This window comes from Cottoperca gobio, chromosome 10, assembly GCF_900634415.1.
Source record: "Cottoperca gobio chromosome 10, fCotGob3.1, whole genome shotgun sequence".
NCBI classification, from domain to species: Eukaryota; Metazoa; Chordata; class Actinopteri; order Perciformes; family Bovichtidae; genus Cottoperca; species Cottoperca gobio.
In genome coordinates this window covers 20,521,161-20,536,761 of record NC_041364.1, presented here as the reverse complement: position 1 = coordinate 20,536,761, position 15,601 = coordinate 20,521,161, and the positions used below count along the sequence as shown (strand labels likewise).

The 15,601-nt window shown below is 38.4% G+C and overlaps 1 protein-coding gene and 2 long non-coding RNA genes across 3 annotated transcripts; all 3 read left to right on the top strand.

Moving 5' to 3' along the window:
* Positions 1–535: 535 nt before the first annotated feature.
* smim19 (small integral membrane protein 19) lies at positions 536–2,233 on the top strand. Its single transcript, XM_029441601.1, has 3 exons — positions 536–844; positions 1,244–1,368; positions 1,669–2,233. The coding sequence occupies exons 1-3, from the start codon at positions 711–713 to the stop codon at positions 1,725–1,727; spliced, it is 318 nt and encodes a 105-aa protein (XP_029297461.1). The 5' UTR covers positions 536–710; the 3' UTR covers positions 1,728–2,233.
* Positions 2,234–4,143: 1,910 nt separating this feature from the next.
* On the top strand, positions 4,144–5,820 carry LOC115014672 (uncharacterized). The gene is made up of 3 exons (XR_003832927.1): positions 4,144–4,819; positions 4,897–5,067; positions 5,372–5,820. It is a non-coding gene; the product is annotated as an uncharacterized LOC115014672 (long non-coding RNA).
* Positions 5,821–10,428: 4,608 nt separating this feature from the next.
* On the top strand, positions 10,429–11,352 carry LOC115014722 (uncharacterized). Its single transcript, XR_003832933.1, has 2 exons — positions 10,429–10,595; positions 10,891–11,352. It is a non-coding gene; the product is annotated as an uncharacterized LOC115014722 (long non-coding RNA).
* Positions 11,353–15,601: the final 4,249 nt, after the last annotated feature.

The following is a 15,601-nucleotide window of genomic DNA, read 5'->3' as shown; positions in this document are numbered from 1 at the left end:
AAACTTATTTGTTTTATAGTTTATTAATTTGCTTAATGAATGTCTGACTGATGAATACAAATAATAATAAAATCAACAAAAAAGGTGATTATGTTTAGTTTGCCAATTTACTAGTAACTAGCCTTCGAATAAATTCAATGGAGGCCTATAATATTTAGAATATATAGACATTTTAAGTATAACATAGCAGAACATGTAAATGCTCTAGTAAAGTACATACCTTCAAATCATAAAATAAGGCAACAAGGCACATTCAAATGCTTTTTTAAGTGAAGCTGCTGATATTCAGTGTATTTTATTGCCATGATTTAAAAACATAGGCATATTAATTATAGGCCTTCTATTGGTATGATAAGCCCTGGTATCTCCACTATTCAGTTCAGAAATTAGAGCATGTCCATGTCTCCATTGGACAGCTACAGTAAGTGCTAGTGAACGGTCTATGTTTCAGGAGAGGGGATCCCAACAGGAAAGCAATGTGTGCGTGCAGTTTGTAACTTTGCCTGTGCGTGCTGCAGTTCACACTTTGGACTGTAGGGGGAAACAACGCGCCCCGGAGCGTGTGGGCTACCCGGAAACGAAGAAGGCGGATGTGGCGTAGTTGTGTTTACACCTTTCAGCTGAGAGATAGTGAGCCAAGAAAGCGGGTATAATATAATTTCTCTTTCACATATTTACCTGCAGAGTTTGGGTGTAGTTGTGGTATTTCAATGGGTGGTCACGGGGTTTTGGGGAACGAGCCCGAGTCTATTGACTACTCGGTGCACGAAGCCTGGAATGAGGCCACTAATGTCTACCTGCTGGTTATCCTGGTCAGCTTCGGCCTGCTGATGTACGCCAGAAAGTAAGACAGTTTGCACTTGCATTCAATCTTCAGTGTATCACTTCGCTTATAATATGTAGACGTACAACACGTGTGTATGATTCAGTCAGAGAGTTTTCCCTTCGGGTTTTATCTCAAAATATTAAAATTCATTTAACATTTTCGTATTTGAATGTTTCCTTGGTAACATGGAAATAAGCGTGTATCATGTGGCAATACTTTAGCAATACAACTATTTATTGGTGTCTTCTGGCTAATTCGTCATTCATATAATCCTCCAAACGTAATGTATTTTAGTTGAATGTCAATTGTAATATATGGTGTGAACTACTGTCAGTGATGAATGGTGATATTCTGTATAAGCAATACGCATTCTCTCTGTCTTTTTCTCTGAAATATGTCTGTTCACCTATAACTTAGAAACAAGAGGAAGATCATGCGCATCTTCACTCTGCCTCCCACCGTTGGCAGCAGCCCGGAGCCCAACTTCTACGACAGCTTGCAGAAGGTCCGCCTGCGGCAGCAGCTGGAGATGTACTCTCTGGGTGAGCATCAGTGTAGCGCTGCAGGGACAAAGAACCGCCTAGATCTGGGTTTATAATCCAGAATGTATCATCCTGCCCTATTCCAGAGGAAACAGAAAGGATAATAATGTTTTTATTTCTTTTTTGGTTAAACATCAGGCAGTACACTTATGTAAACCCCTCTTAACTGACATTTCTGATGTGTTAGTTTGATGACCTAGACCTTGATCAGTCTCAATATGCACCCATGTTTCATGTTGATATTCTGGATAATCTTGAAGTAAATTAAAATGTTCCTCTGTCTCCTGCCTTGTCTTGTAGCTAGGAAGTTTGATCAGCAGCAGGGCCAGACAGACAGTGTGCAGCTCTCCATGGAATGAGAGCAGGAAGGAACTCATTGTTCTCCGTCAGAGTAACACTCCTGCGTCTGCGAGCCCTCTCTGCGTGGATAGGAAAGGATTTGGACGGCTGTCATGATCTTAGATGGCGCAAAAGACGCTACTACTGCCATCCTGGTCATTCCTGTTCGACTCCTCTATTGAGAAGCGTCTTCCTTCCCTTTCTGTTGTTTGTTTTTCTGTCTATTAGGCATTGAGTAGGTACAGCTGGATGGATGGAGAAGCAGCAGAGACTCTAACTTGAATTGAGGAATGATAAACCTGTAACTGCAGCAGATGAGATTAAAAAGAAGTCCACACAAGACCTTTTTGCACATAGAATAAGATCCTTCAAATATAAAATAGATTGTAGTTGGTTTCCATTTGTTTTTTTGTTATTTTTACTGTTTCATGTTTTGTGTCAGCTGGGTAGTAAAATCTAAATTCTGAAATGTGAAAATAAAGGCCCATAAAGCTAAGCAGCCAGTCAGCAAATGCCTTCATTATCACACTTGTCATAATGCTTGATAATTATTATTGGTTATTGGTCTGGGTTTTTATTTTACTTTTTGGCACAACTTCCAAAATGTTTCCCTACAACTCGTCCTCTTGTACCTCATGGAGAAAGGTCAAGAACCATTCAAAGCAGGGGTGGGCAACTGCTGGCCCTCGCCCTCACTTTGTGCGGCCCGTGATCAATCTGTCGAAGCTCCTCGAGGGTTCTGTCGGAGCTCCGTGAAGGGGGGGTGCAAAGTGACCCTCTGGCAGTGAGGACACACTTTTTGTAACATCCTGTAACATCTACTCCAGAGATGCCACACTCACACTCACACACACACGAAAAAGAACGCGTATCACTGAGCCTGGACCCACCTGTGGCCCCCCCTCCGAACGAAGATTGTACAATATACAAAAAGTACTGATTTTGCGACGGTCCAGGCAGGGGCGGGACTTTATTTAGATGGGCACACCATGCGGTCAATCACATGCGAGGACAGACTAGGATCATACCATTATGTGAAAGAAGGAAGGGGGGCAGACGCTCCAAAGACAGCGAGTGTAGTGGTACAGGCCAGGTGCACACAGAGCGACAGAGAGACGGGATTTAAATGCAACAGGTCGGAAGAAAGTGAAGAAATGAGCGAAAACCGAAAAATAATCACTGCACTAAAGACTTTTAATAATAATAATAATAATAATAATAATACATTAGACTTGTATAGCGCTTTTCTTGTAACTCAAAGACGCTTTTATCTAAAGTGTCATAATGTTAAGACTTTAGCCTTTATTTATTTGATCTGTTTGCTGTGGTTCTGTGTTAAGTTGTTCATTGAAAGGTTTGATTAAATGTTAAACAATAGGAACTGTGTATTTATTTTTGTAACGAAAAAAAAAGCATAAAAATAAGGCTTTTACGAAAACACACAACTGCTCTCCCATTCACCCCTCCAACTCCATTATAAAATTTGCAGATGATGCAGACTGTGGTCGGCCAAATATGTAATATATAAGGGAGACGACGAGTCGGCATACAGAGACGAGATCCTGAAGCTGTCTGCATGGTGTTCAGCTAACAACCTACTTCTGAACACAAGCAAAACACAATAAATCATCATAGACTTCAGAAAACACCGTCCAGAACCCGCCCCCCTTCACCTCAATAAAGAGAGAATGGAAAGGGTCCCCACTTTTAAGTTCCTGGGGGTTCAAATCTCGGAGAGCCTCAGCTGGACAGCACACACCACTGCAGCAGTTAAGAAGGCCCAGCAGCGACTACACTTCCTGAGGGTGCTACGGAGGAACAGACTGAACAAGAAGCTGCTGGTGTCCTTCTACCGGGCGACCATCGAGAGCGTGCTGTCATACTCCATCTCTGTGTGGTATGCTGGATGTTCAGCTGCGGACAAGAAAGCCCTGCAGAGAGTGATTAGGATGGCAGAGAAAACCGTTGGCTGCCCCCTGCCCTCTCTGGAACACATCTCCACCTCCCGCTGCCTCAGCAGAGCAAACACAATACTAAAGGACAGCTCTCACCCAGGTCACAGACTGCTCTCTCTCCTGTCTTCTGGGAGAAGATACAGGAGCTTCAAATCACGGACAAACAGACTAAAAAACAGCTTCTACCCCTGGGCCGTCAGGCTGCTTAACCACCACACCTAATGTAATAACCATAACCATCTTCTCACATATACTCACTCTGATTGCACTTTTAAAAAGTATAAACTATTTTTATATCAATATTTTTAACTATTTATCCCCCCGTATGATTGCTTATGTTGTCTGTCCTACTGCTGTGTTTTTAATGTTCTGTTTGTCTTTGTATTTTTTGCGCACTGAGACAGAGTGGCACTCTGAATCTCGTTGTACTTTTTGTATAATGACAATAAAAGGCTTTAACTTAACTTAACTTAACTTTGACTACTGGTAGCTCGCAAGATTGAAAATCATGAGTGTGTTTTTTATATTGTTTCATTTGTGCCAAATAACTGCATGCCCATTGTGCACATTTTGATGAGGAATTTAATATCTCCTCTCGGGCACATCCCCACTAAAGCTATAAGAGAAGAGTATGCTCTTGGGATAGTGACGCCGTTCCCTTCCCTCAATGATTCATATACCAAGAAAGACTCTGTAATATTCCTTATTATTGTTTGCATGAAAGTTGCATATCAAACGTGCATATTGTGACACAACAGCGTTTGTATGACATTGACATTTGAGTTCTTTAAAGTATGACCAAAATAATTTTTTGTTTTATTTCAGGAACACTTCCATGATGCTGCAGGCAGCACAGGATACATTTCTTGGCGTCTGAAAGCAATCCAACGAAAGATTTGTCAAGGATCTGCACCATCACCAAATAGCCCTATGGACACTTCTCCCAAATGTCCAACGAGCTGTTAATGTACAAAGACAGTTGGATGTGGATGCTTGCCAAGAGGACATGTCTTTGCTCAACCATACCACAGACAATTCCCTGATTTTTCAGAAAATGAGAGAAACCTTTCAGCCCCTGTCAGACGCTTGTTAATGACCCAAGCAGAGGTGTTGATATCCTCTGCACCTTCCCAAGATTCCTGGATACCAAAGGATTGGTAAGTTTGGAATTAAATGTTTTCAATAGCTTGACGCATTTCCTGTAGTAGTAACAGTAATATCTTCTTTCGTAAAGGTGGATCAAGACTTCCCCCTCCTATTTGATGACACATCCTCCAGGCTCCTTCAGAAATGGGATTCTTCAGTCCAAATGTCATAAAAGAGGCTAAGTGGCTTACTTCAACACCCAGAGTTGCGTCGCTTGTTGCAGAGAGTCCCACAGGAAGTGATCTTGATGAGACAACAAGTGAGTTGTATTTGTTTAGCTTGTTTAAAGCACTTACCATATCTCCAAAAATACTTTTAATATAGGTAAAGGTAATTATATTATTATGGTGATTTATAATTGTCACGTCACCTTCTTAGCCACATGTGTAAAAGAGGGTTGTTAAAAAGTGAATGAAATTGAAATGAAGTCTTCACAAGCATTCCCATCTTGCACTAGCCTTTAAGAAGATGTTTGAGTAACTGATCACTTCTATAATGTAGTTTTCTCTGTGTCTGCACATTATTCTTGTGTGTAATGTTAGGTTTCTTTATCTCAACCCTAGTCATGCTGCAGTTTGGAGCAGCATCTCCGCAACCAGCAGGGTCGGCAGCCATACCTCCTCGCTGTTGGGCGTCAGAAGAGCAAGATTGACAGCTTCTACATCACCATGGATAAGCATCTCATCCCACGCCAGGCAAACCGCTCCCTACCTCGGGGCTTTCGACGAACTTTCCAAAACCCATTTTGTGTTTAATTTGTCGTACGATGCTGCGTTACTGAATTGTTACACATTCTTACAGACAACAGTGTATAACAGTGATGTGGAGAAAATGAAGGAGTCAGTCAGAGTCAGAGACTTGAGAGCCAGACTGCTTGACCAGCTAGTACCGGTCTCACTCTCTGAGTAAGAGGCTGAAACAATACTGACCGGTTTCATGTGTCAGAATTTGTATCCCAGCAGCCAGAAGTTAATGGTGTTATACTGGAGCCGTTGATAAATGATATAAAATTACTGAAGACCCAAGGCCTTAGTCTTAGTAGTCTTAGATTGAGAGGAATGATTCTCAAACAGTATACAGTGAGGAAGATCCCAAAGTGATCCTTCGTGGAAGAAATATGTTTGATATGCATTACAAATGTCTCCAAGACAACCCACCATTGAACTCTGTATGGTTTGTAAAAGACTTCTACACTTAACTTATTGAAGTATTTCCATGTTTGAAATAATTACTCATTTGATATAATGCATGACCTTCTTGAGGGTGTGACTCGGTGTGAGATCAAATTGCTTTTTAAATATTTCACAAAAGACTTAATATCACAACAGAACTTGCTTTCCAGGATTTATGGTTTTGACTACGGATTTTTAGAACGAAAGAAATGTCCCACAAAGATCATTTTGGACAGTGCTGGTAATGGCATTGGTTTGAATTCTATTCAGACATTGTGTCTTGTGAAAAACATCCCACTGTTTGGTGACATCATTCCTGCAGGAAACGAAAACTGGAATGTGTTACTGTTGTTACTTAAAATAATGAACATGGTTGTGTCACTTTTTCTCACTCTAGGTACGACAATATATTTAAAGCATTTGATTGTTGACCACCACAAACTATTTAAGCACTTGTATCCACATAGAAACTTGCTACCGAAGCTATTGGCTATTGCTTATCACTGGGAAACCTTCACCCTCAAATAAAAAGAGTATGGACCAATTAAGACTTATTCCCTCAGAGATGTGAATGTGGTCAACAATGAAATGCTTGAAATGATTTTGTCAAAAGATGTTTTCTCAACTAGTTGGGTTAAAGTTGATGGTGTGTAGAATATACATGTGGACTTGTTTGTCTTTTGTCAAATATGTGATGTACTTTTGGTTGAAGGTAACACATTTTGTTTATTAACAAGCTATTCACCGAGAATTCTTTTGAAGACCATCATCATGCATTTTGAGTGTTCAAAGTGAGGAAAGGTTCATAATAAAAATGTCTGAGCTTAAATTCCAATAAGCCATTTGATATTCAAAGCTCATACAATGTTTCAGATGAAAGTTTGTACATTATACCATGGCTTTGTTTATTGGAATCAATGAATATATTATTTAATAACATAGTAATTCATGTTACTTTAACTCTATTTTGTGAGTTCAAGAGGGAACTCCGGCACAGTGTTTTAACTATTATGAAAGGGTTCATTTAACTTTGAAAAGTGTGGACCAATATAAACCCTGAAAAAGTGTTGAAATCAACTCTGGGAGTTAATTCAACACTGGACTTTTTGCAAGGTCCAGGGTGAAATATATATGAAATGTTTTATAGGTCTTAATTACCAGCAAACTTTAGTCACGTTTAGAGAATACATTTAAAAACTAGCTTTAGTGGCATTATAAAGTATTTTAAAGCATTTAGCAGCGATATTACAGGGAAAAGTCACAGATCAGTGCCTCACATGGCAGTAGTTGAGGAGGTTTAAAGGCTTCCCAATCAAAATACAGAAAAATAATAAGGTTTATTTGACATCTATATGAAGTGAAACTCCTTTGCTATCAGTTCAAATAGATTTGACACTTTATCACTTCCTGTAGATGAGTATTTCATACATTTATTGGCGAAGAGGAAACACAAAACTGTTCAGTGTCCAGGGTTCGATTGGTGGTCTGCTTCTTTGATTGGAACGTGTTCAGTTTTAACTGTCCAATGAGCGATGCGCAACGGCCAATATTATCTGACCAATGAGCGACGAGATGAGGCTATATAAACCGCCGGTTTAATGACCGTTGGTCATTCAGCAGGAGGAAACAAGACAGGCAGGCAGGCAGGCGGCAACAGCTAGGAGCAGCAGTAACAGCTTGCAGCTAGCTAGGAGCAGCGCTAACAGCTAGCTAGGAGCGGAGCTAACAGCTAGCTAGGAGCGGCGCTAGCACAAAGCATCAAGCACCAGGGCGGCCAGACACCACACACCAGGGCAGGCCAAATGAGTCTTGGCGACCGCAATTGCCCGATCGCCGGCGGCCAATAAAACCCCAGGGGGCCTAATAAGCCGGTGCGAGCGGCGGTCAAATGAGCCAAGGCGGCCCTATACATGGGAGGTCATGGGGAGGGGCGAAATGATTGGGGAGGGGGGCCAATTGTGCCCTAAAAATTGATTTGAAAAAAAAAAAAAGTAATAATAAAAAAAAAATGAATATATGTATATACATACATATATACATTAAAAAAAAAAAAAAAAAAAAAAAGAATATATGTATATACATACATATATGTATGTATGTATGTATGTATGTATGTATATATATATATATATATATATATATATATATATATATATATACATCCATGTATATATATATATATATATATATATATATATATATACATATATATATGTACATGTGTATATATATACGTATATGTATGTATATATACATACATATATATATATATATGTGTTTATGTATGTGTATATATGTATATATTTATATGTGTGTATACATGTATATATATACGTATATATATTTATGTATGTATATATATATATATATATATATATGTATATGTAAATATACATTTATATATATATATATATATAGCCCGCGGGTACTTGGTCGCCCGCAGGGACCATGTATTTTCTAAAAATAACACTTGTCACCATGGAGCTTCGTCTAAAATAAATAACACTTGTCACCATGGAGCTTCGTCTAAAATTTGTATTTAATTGTTTTGCTGTTTTTTTTCAAAAATCAATAACACTTGAATTATTCTTTACTTTAAAATGAAAATATTGAATATAGCATTTGAAAAACAAAAATGTTTTATGTATATATGAACTCTAACCCTGTAAACTAAATCTCCATTTCCCTTTTCGCTCAGACAAGCTAGCGGGAGCAGCTACGGTGGGGCGCGAGCTGCGTTGTTTACGCTAAACATGGCAGAAAAGCGAAAGAAAACGAACTATTTTCACAATGATGGGGAGGTAGAATTATTTTTTACAACAGTGAAAGAAAAGTGTGTATGTCTCATTTGCGTGGCGACGGCAAAGCGGCACATTGTGGAGACACTTCGGTACGTGTCACAGAAGCTACCATGCTAACTACATGCTAACTACACACCTGCAGCACTGCGGGCAGAACAAGCCGGGAGTTAAAGGCAGCTTTGGGCAGCAGCATCTCTTTTCACGAGGCCGGTGAACAAGTCACACAAAACAACGGAAGCTTAATTTAGAGCTGCACATTTTTAATACGTATTTTTTTTAATAAAGTACAAGAAAGCCTTTTCGGACGGAGAGGTCTTGAAAGGTGCAATGATGGTTATTGCAAACACTGTTCTAAGACGAGAAGAAAGGTTCCGATGTCATCTCCACTCTCTCCAATCTTACAAAGTTAGTGTTTGTACAAACAGAATATGATTTGAAGATGTGACAGTTAACGATTTCCTAAATCTTTGTACAGAAGTGATGCTTTGTGTTAAAATATAACTGGTGTAATTTTGAACAAAATGCTACAAATGTTCTCATTCGTACAAAACTGTCAATAAAGATATTAACAAAAATATCAGAGATGTGATAACTCTGACTTTCAAATGTTGAAATAGATTAAGAACGTAAATAAATAATGTTTATGTTTAAATATATCTGTTTCCTACCATGGTAAATCATTGTTAATAATTATTGTGAGGAATAATTAACATTAACATGTGATCAGACAGTCTCCTCACGTATATGAATATGTATTATGATTATTAATGATAATATTATCATTAAAGGTGAACCGTGCAACTATGTTATTCAGGAAGTTTGTATCAAACAAGTAGCCCTTCGTATTGTTCAGTACCCTTGAAGTAGCTCTCAGTATCAAAAAGGTTGGTGACCCCTGATCTAAACCGATCTAAACACTATAGTCCGCTGAAAACATAGGTTGAAAGTCTGGCAACCACGTGAGGACTGACGCTGAGGGGCGCCTGCTGAAACCACAGACTGGTGTAAAGTCCATCGACAGCAGCGGGTCGACTGCAAACCACATCGTCTCTTGTTTTCAAACTATTCAATCTAATCATAATGGAGATTCCAGTATTCAGTGTAGATGCCTTCACTAATTTACCGTTCAAGGGAAATCCTGCTGCAATTTGTCCACTTATGCATGTGAGTAAGAACATTTAGGTGCATGTACAATATCATACACGACAGGCTGCATTAGGGTTTGAAAAGATGTTAAGACACTTCACATTGCTACTTCTAAATTGTGCATTTGTTTTTTTGTTGAAGGATCAGGCTGCTCCATGTAACACTTATTGATTAACTGGACATTTTCAGTCAGTTCACTAGTTTTAGTTGCTCATAAGTCACATGATTTTACAATTAGTTGTAAAATATACAAAGTTTAATCAGCTTGACATACCACTCAACCATACCACAGACAATTCCCTGATTTTTCAGAAAATGAGAGAAACCTTTCAGCCCCGTCAGACGCTTGTTAATGACCCAAGCAGAGGCGTTGATATCCTCTGCACCTTCCCAAGATTCCTGGATACCAAAGGATTGGTGAGTTTGGAATTAAATGTTTACAATGGCTTGACGTATTTCCTGTAGTAGTAACGGTAATATCTTCTTGTGTAAAGGTGGATCAAGACTTCCCCCTCCTATTTGATCATGAAACATCCTCCAGGCCCCTTCAGAAATGGGATTCTTCAGTCCAAATGTCATAAAAGAGGCTAAGTGGCTTACTTCAACACCCAGAGTTGCGTCGCTTGTTGCAGAGAGTCCCACAGGAAGTGATCTTGATGAGACAACAAGTGAGTTGTATTTGTTTAGCTTGTTTAAAGCACTTGCCATATCTCCAAAAAGACTTAGTCTTTCATAAGGTAATTATATTATTAAGGTGATTATAATTGTCACGTCACCTTCTTAGCCACAAAAGAGGGTTGTTAAAAAGTGAATGAAATTGAAATGAAGTCTTCACAAGCATTCCCATCTTGCACTAGCCATAAAGAAGATGTTTGAGTAACTGATCACTTCTATAATGTAGTTTTCTCTGTGTCTGCACATTATTCTTGTGTGTAATGTTCGGTTTCTTTATCTCAACCCTAGTCATGCTGCAGTTTGGAGCAGCATCTCCGCAACCAGCAGGGTCGGCAGCCATACCTCCTCGCTGTTGGGCGTCAGAAGAGCAAGATTGACAGCTTCTACATCACCATGGATAAGCATCTCATCCCACGGCAGGCAAACCGCTCCCTACCTCGGGGCTTTCGACAAACTTTCCAAAACACATTGTGTGTTTAATTTGTCGTACGATGCTGCGTTACTGAATTGTTACACATTCTTACAGACAACAGTGTATAACAGTGATGTGGAGAAAATGAAGGAGTCAGTCAGAGTCAGAGACTTGAGAGCCAGACTGCTTGACCAGCTAGTACCGGTCTCACTCTCTGAGTAAGAGGCTGAAACAATACTGACCGGTTTCATGTGTCAGAATTTGTATCCCAGCAGCCAGAAGTTAATGGTGTTATACTGGAGCCGTTGATAAATGATATAAAATTACTGAAAACCCAAGGCCTTAGTCTTAGTAGTGTTTGATTGAGAGGAATGATTCTCAAACAGTATACAGTGAGGAAGATCCCAAAGTGATCCTTCGTGGAAGAAATATGTTTGATATGCATTACAAATGTCTCCAAGACAACCCACCATTGAACTCTGTATGGTTTGAAAAAGACTTCTACACTTAACTCATTGAAGTATTTCCATGTTTGAAATAATTACTCATTTGATATAATGCATGACCTTCTTGAGGGTGTGACTCGGTGTGAGATCAAATTGCTTTTTAAATATTTCACAAAAGACTTAATATCACAACAGAACTTGCTTTCCAGGATTTATGGTTTTGACTACGGATTTTTAGAACGAAAGAAATGTCCCACAAAGATCATTTTGGACAGTGCTGGTAATGGCATTGGTTTGAATTCTATTCAGACATTGTGTCTTGTGAAAAACATCCCACTGTTTGGTGACATCATTCCTGCAGGAAACGAAAACTGGAATGTGTTACTGTTGTTACTTAAAATAATGAACATGGTTGTGTCACTTTTTCTCACTCTAGGTACGACAATATATTTAAAGCATTTGATTGTTGACCACCACAAACTATTTAAGCACTTGTATCCACATAGAAACTTGCTACCGAAGCTATTGGCTATTGCTTATCACTGGGAAACCTTCACCCTCAAATAAAAAGAGTATGGACCAATTAAGACTTATTCCCTCAGAGATGTGAATGTGGTCAACAATGAAATGCTTGAAATGATTTTGTCAAAAGATGTTTTCTCAACTAGTTGGGTTAAAGTTGATGGTGTGTAGAATATACATGTGGACTTGTTTGTCTTTTGTCAAATATGTGATGTACTTTTGGTTGAAGGTAACACATTTTGTTTATTAACAAGCTATTCACCGAGAATTCTTTTGAAGACCATCATCATGCATTTTGAGTGTTCAAAGTGAGGAAAGGTTCATAATAAAAATGTCTGAGCTTAAATTCCAATAAGCCATTTGATATTCAAAGCTCATACAATGTTTCAGATGAAAGTTTGTACATTATACCATGGCTTTGTTTATTGGAATCAATGAATATATTATTTAATAACATAGTAATTCATGTTACTTTAACTCTATTTTGTGAGTTCAAGAGGGAACTCTGGCACAGTGTTTTAACTATTATGAAAGGGTTAATTTAACTCTGAAAAGTGTGGACCAATATAAACCCTGAAAAAGTGTTGAAATCAACTCTGGGAGTTAATTCAACACTGGACTTTTTGCAAGGTCCAGGGTGAAATATATATGAAATGTTTTATAGGTCTTAATTACCAGCAAACTTTAGTCACGTTTAGAGAATACATTTAAAAACTAGCTTTAGTGGCATTATAAAGTATTTTAAAGCATTTAGCAGCGATATTACAGGGAAAAGTCACAGATCAGTGCCTCACATGGCAGTAGTTGAGGAGGTTTAAAGGCTTCCCAATCAAAATACAGAAAAATAATAAGGTTTATTTGACATCTATATGAAGTGAAACTCCTTTGCTATCAGTTCAAATAGATTTGACACTTTATCACTTCCTGTAGATGAGTATTTCATACATTTATTGGCGAAGAGGAAACACAAAACTGTTCAGTGTCCAGGGTTCGATTGGTGGTCTGCTTCTTTGATTGGAACGTGTTCAGTTTTAACTGTCCAATGAGCGATGCGCAACGGCCAATATTATCTGACCAATGAGCGACGAGATGAGGCTATATAAACCGCCGGTTTAATGACCGTTGGTCATTCAGCAGGAGGAAACAAGACAGGTAGGCAGGCAGGCGGCAACAGCTAGGAGCAGCAGTAACAGCTTGCAGCTAGCTAGGAGCAGCGCTAACAGCTAGCTAGGAGCGGAGCTAACAGCTAGCTAGGAGCGGCGCTAGCACAAAGCATCAAGCACCAGGGCGGCCAGACACCACACACCAGGGCAGGCCAAATGAGTCTTGGCGACCGCAATTGCCCGATCGCCGGCGGCCAATAAAACCCCAGGGGGCCTAATAAGCCGGTGCGAGCGGCGGTCAAATGAGCCAAGGCGGCCCTATACATGGGAGGTCATGGGGAGGGGCGAAATGATTGGGGAGGGGGGCCAATTGTGCCCTAAAAATTGATTTGAAAAAAAAAAAAGTAATAATAAAAAAAAAATGAATATATGTATATACATACATATATACATTAAAAAAAAAAAAAAAAAAAAAAAGAATATATGTATATACATACATATATGTATGTATGTATGTATGTATGTATATATATATATATATATATATATATATATATATATATATATATATATATACATCCATGTATATATATATATATATATATATATATATATATACATATATATATGTACATGTGTATATATATACGTATATGTATGTATATATACATACATATACATATATATGTGTTTATGTATGTGTATATATGTATATATTTATATGTGTGTATACATGTATATATATACGTATATATATTTATGTATGTATATATATATATATATATGTATATGTAAATATACATTTATATATATATATATATATATATATAGCCCGCGGGTACTTGGTCGCCCGCAGGGACCATGTATTTTCTAAAAATAACACTTGTCACCATGGAGCTTCGTCTAAAATAAATAACACTTGTCACCATGGAGCTTCGTCTAAAATTTGTATTTAATTGTTTTGCTGTTTTTTTTCAAAAATCAATAACACTTGAATTATTCTTTACTTTAAAATGAAAATATTGAATATAGCATTTGAAAAACAAAAATGTTTTATGTATATATGAACTCTAACCCTGTAAACTAAATCTCCATTTCCCTTTTCGCTCAGACAAGCTAGCGGGAGCAGCTACGGTGGGGCGCGAGCTGCGTTGTTTACGCTAAACATGGCAGAAAAGCGAAAGAAAACGAACTATTTTCACAATGATGGGGAGGTAGAATTATTTTTTACAACAGTGAAAGAAAAGTGTGTATGTCTCATTTGCGTGGCGACGGCAAAGCGGCACATTGTGGAGACACTTCGGTACGTGTCACAGAAGCTACCATGCTAACTACATGCTAACTACACACCTGCAGCACTGCGGGCAGAACAAGCCGGGAGTTAAAGGCAGCTTTGGGCAGCAGCATCTCTTTTCACGAGGCCGGTGAACAAGTCACACAAAACAACGGAAGCTTAATTTAGAGCTGCACATTTTTAATACGTATTTTTTTTAATAAAGTACAAGAAAGCCTTTTCGGACGGAGAGGTCTTGAAAGGTGCAATGATGGTTATTGCAAACACTGTTCTAAGACGAGAAGAAAGGTTCCGATGTCATCTCCACTCTCTCCAATCTTACAAAGTTAGTGTTTGTACAAACAGAATATGATTTGAAGATGTGACAGTTAACGATTTCCTAAATCTTTGTACAGAAGTGATGCTTTGTGTTAAAATATAACTGGTGTAATTTTGAACAAAATGCTACAAATGTTCTCATTCGTACAAAACTGTCAATAAAGATATTAACAAAAATATCAGAGATGTGATAACTCTGACTTTCAAATGTTGAAATAGATTAAGAACGTAAATAAATAATGTTTATGTTTAAATATATCTGTTTCCTACCATGGTAAATCATTGTTAATAATTATTGTGAGGAATAATTAACATTAACATGTGATCAGACAGTCTCCTCACGTATATGAATATGTATTATGATTATTAATGATAATATTATCATTAAAGGTGAACCGTGCAACTATGTTATTCAGGAAGTTTGTATCAAACAAGTAGCCCTTCGTATTGTTCAGTACCCTTGAAGTAGCTCTCAGTATCAAAAAGGTTGGTGACCCCTGATCTAAACCGATCTAAACACTATAGTCCGCTGAAAACATAGGTTGAAAGTCTGGCAACCACGTGAGGACTGACGCTGAGGGGCGCCTGCTGAAACCACAGACTGGTGTAAAGTCCATCGACAGCAGCGGGTCGACTGCAAACCACATCGTCTCTTGTTTTCAAACTATTCAATCTAATCATAATGGAGATTCCAGTATTCAGTGTAGATGCCTTCACTAATTTACCGTTCAAGGGAAATCCTGCTGCAATTTGTCCACTTATGCATGTGAGTAAGAACATTTAGGTGCATGTACAATATCATACACGACAGGCTGCATTAGGGTTTGAAAAGATGTTAAGACACTTCACATTGCTACTTCTAAATTGTGCATTTGTTTTTTTGTTGAAGGATCAGGCTGCTCCA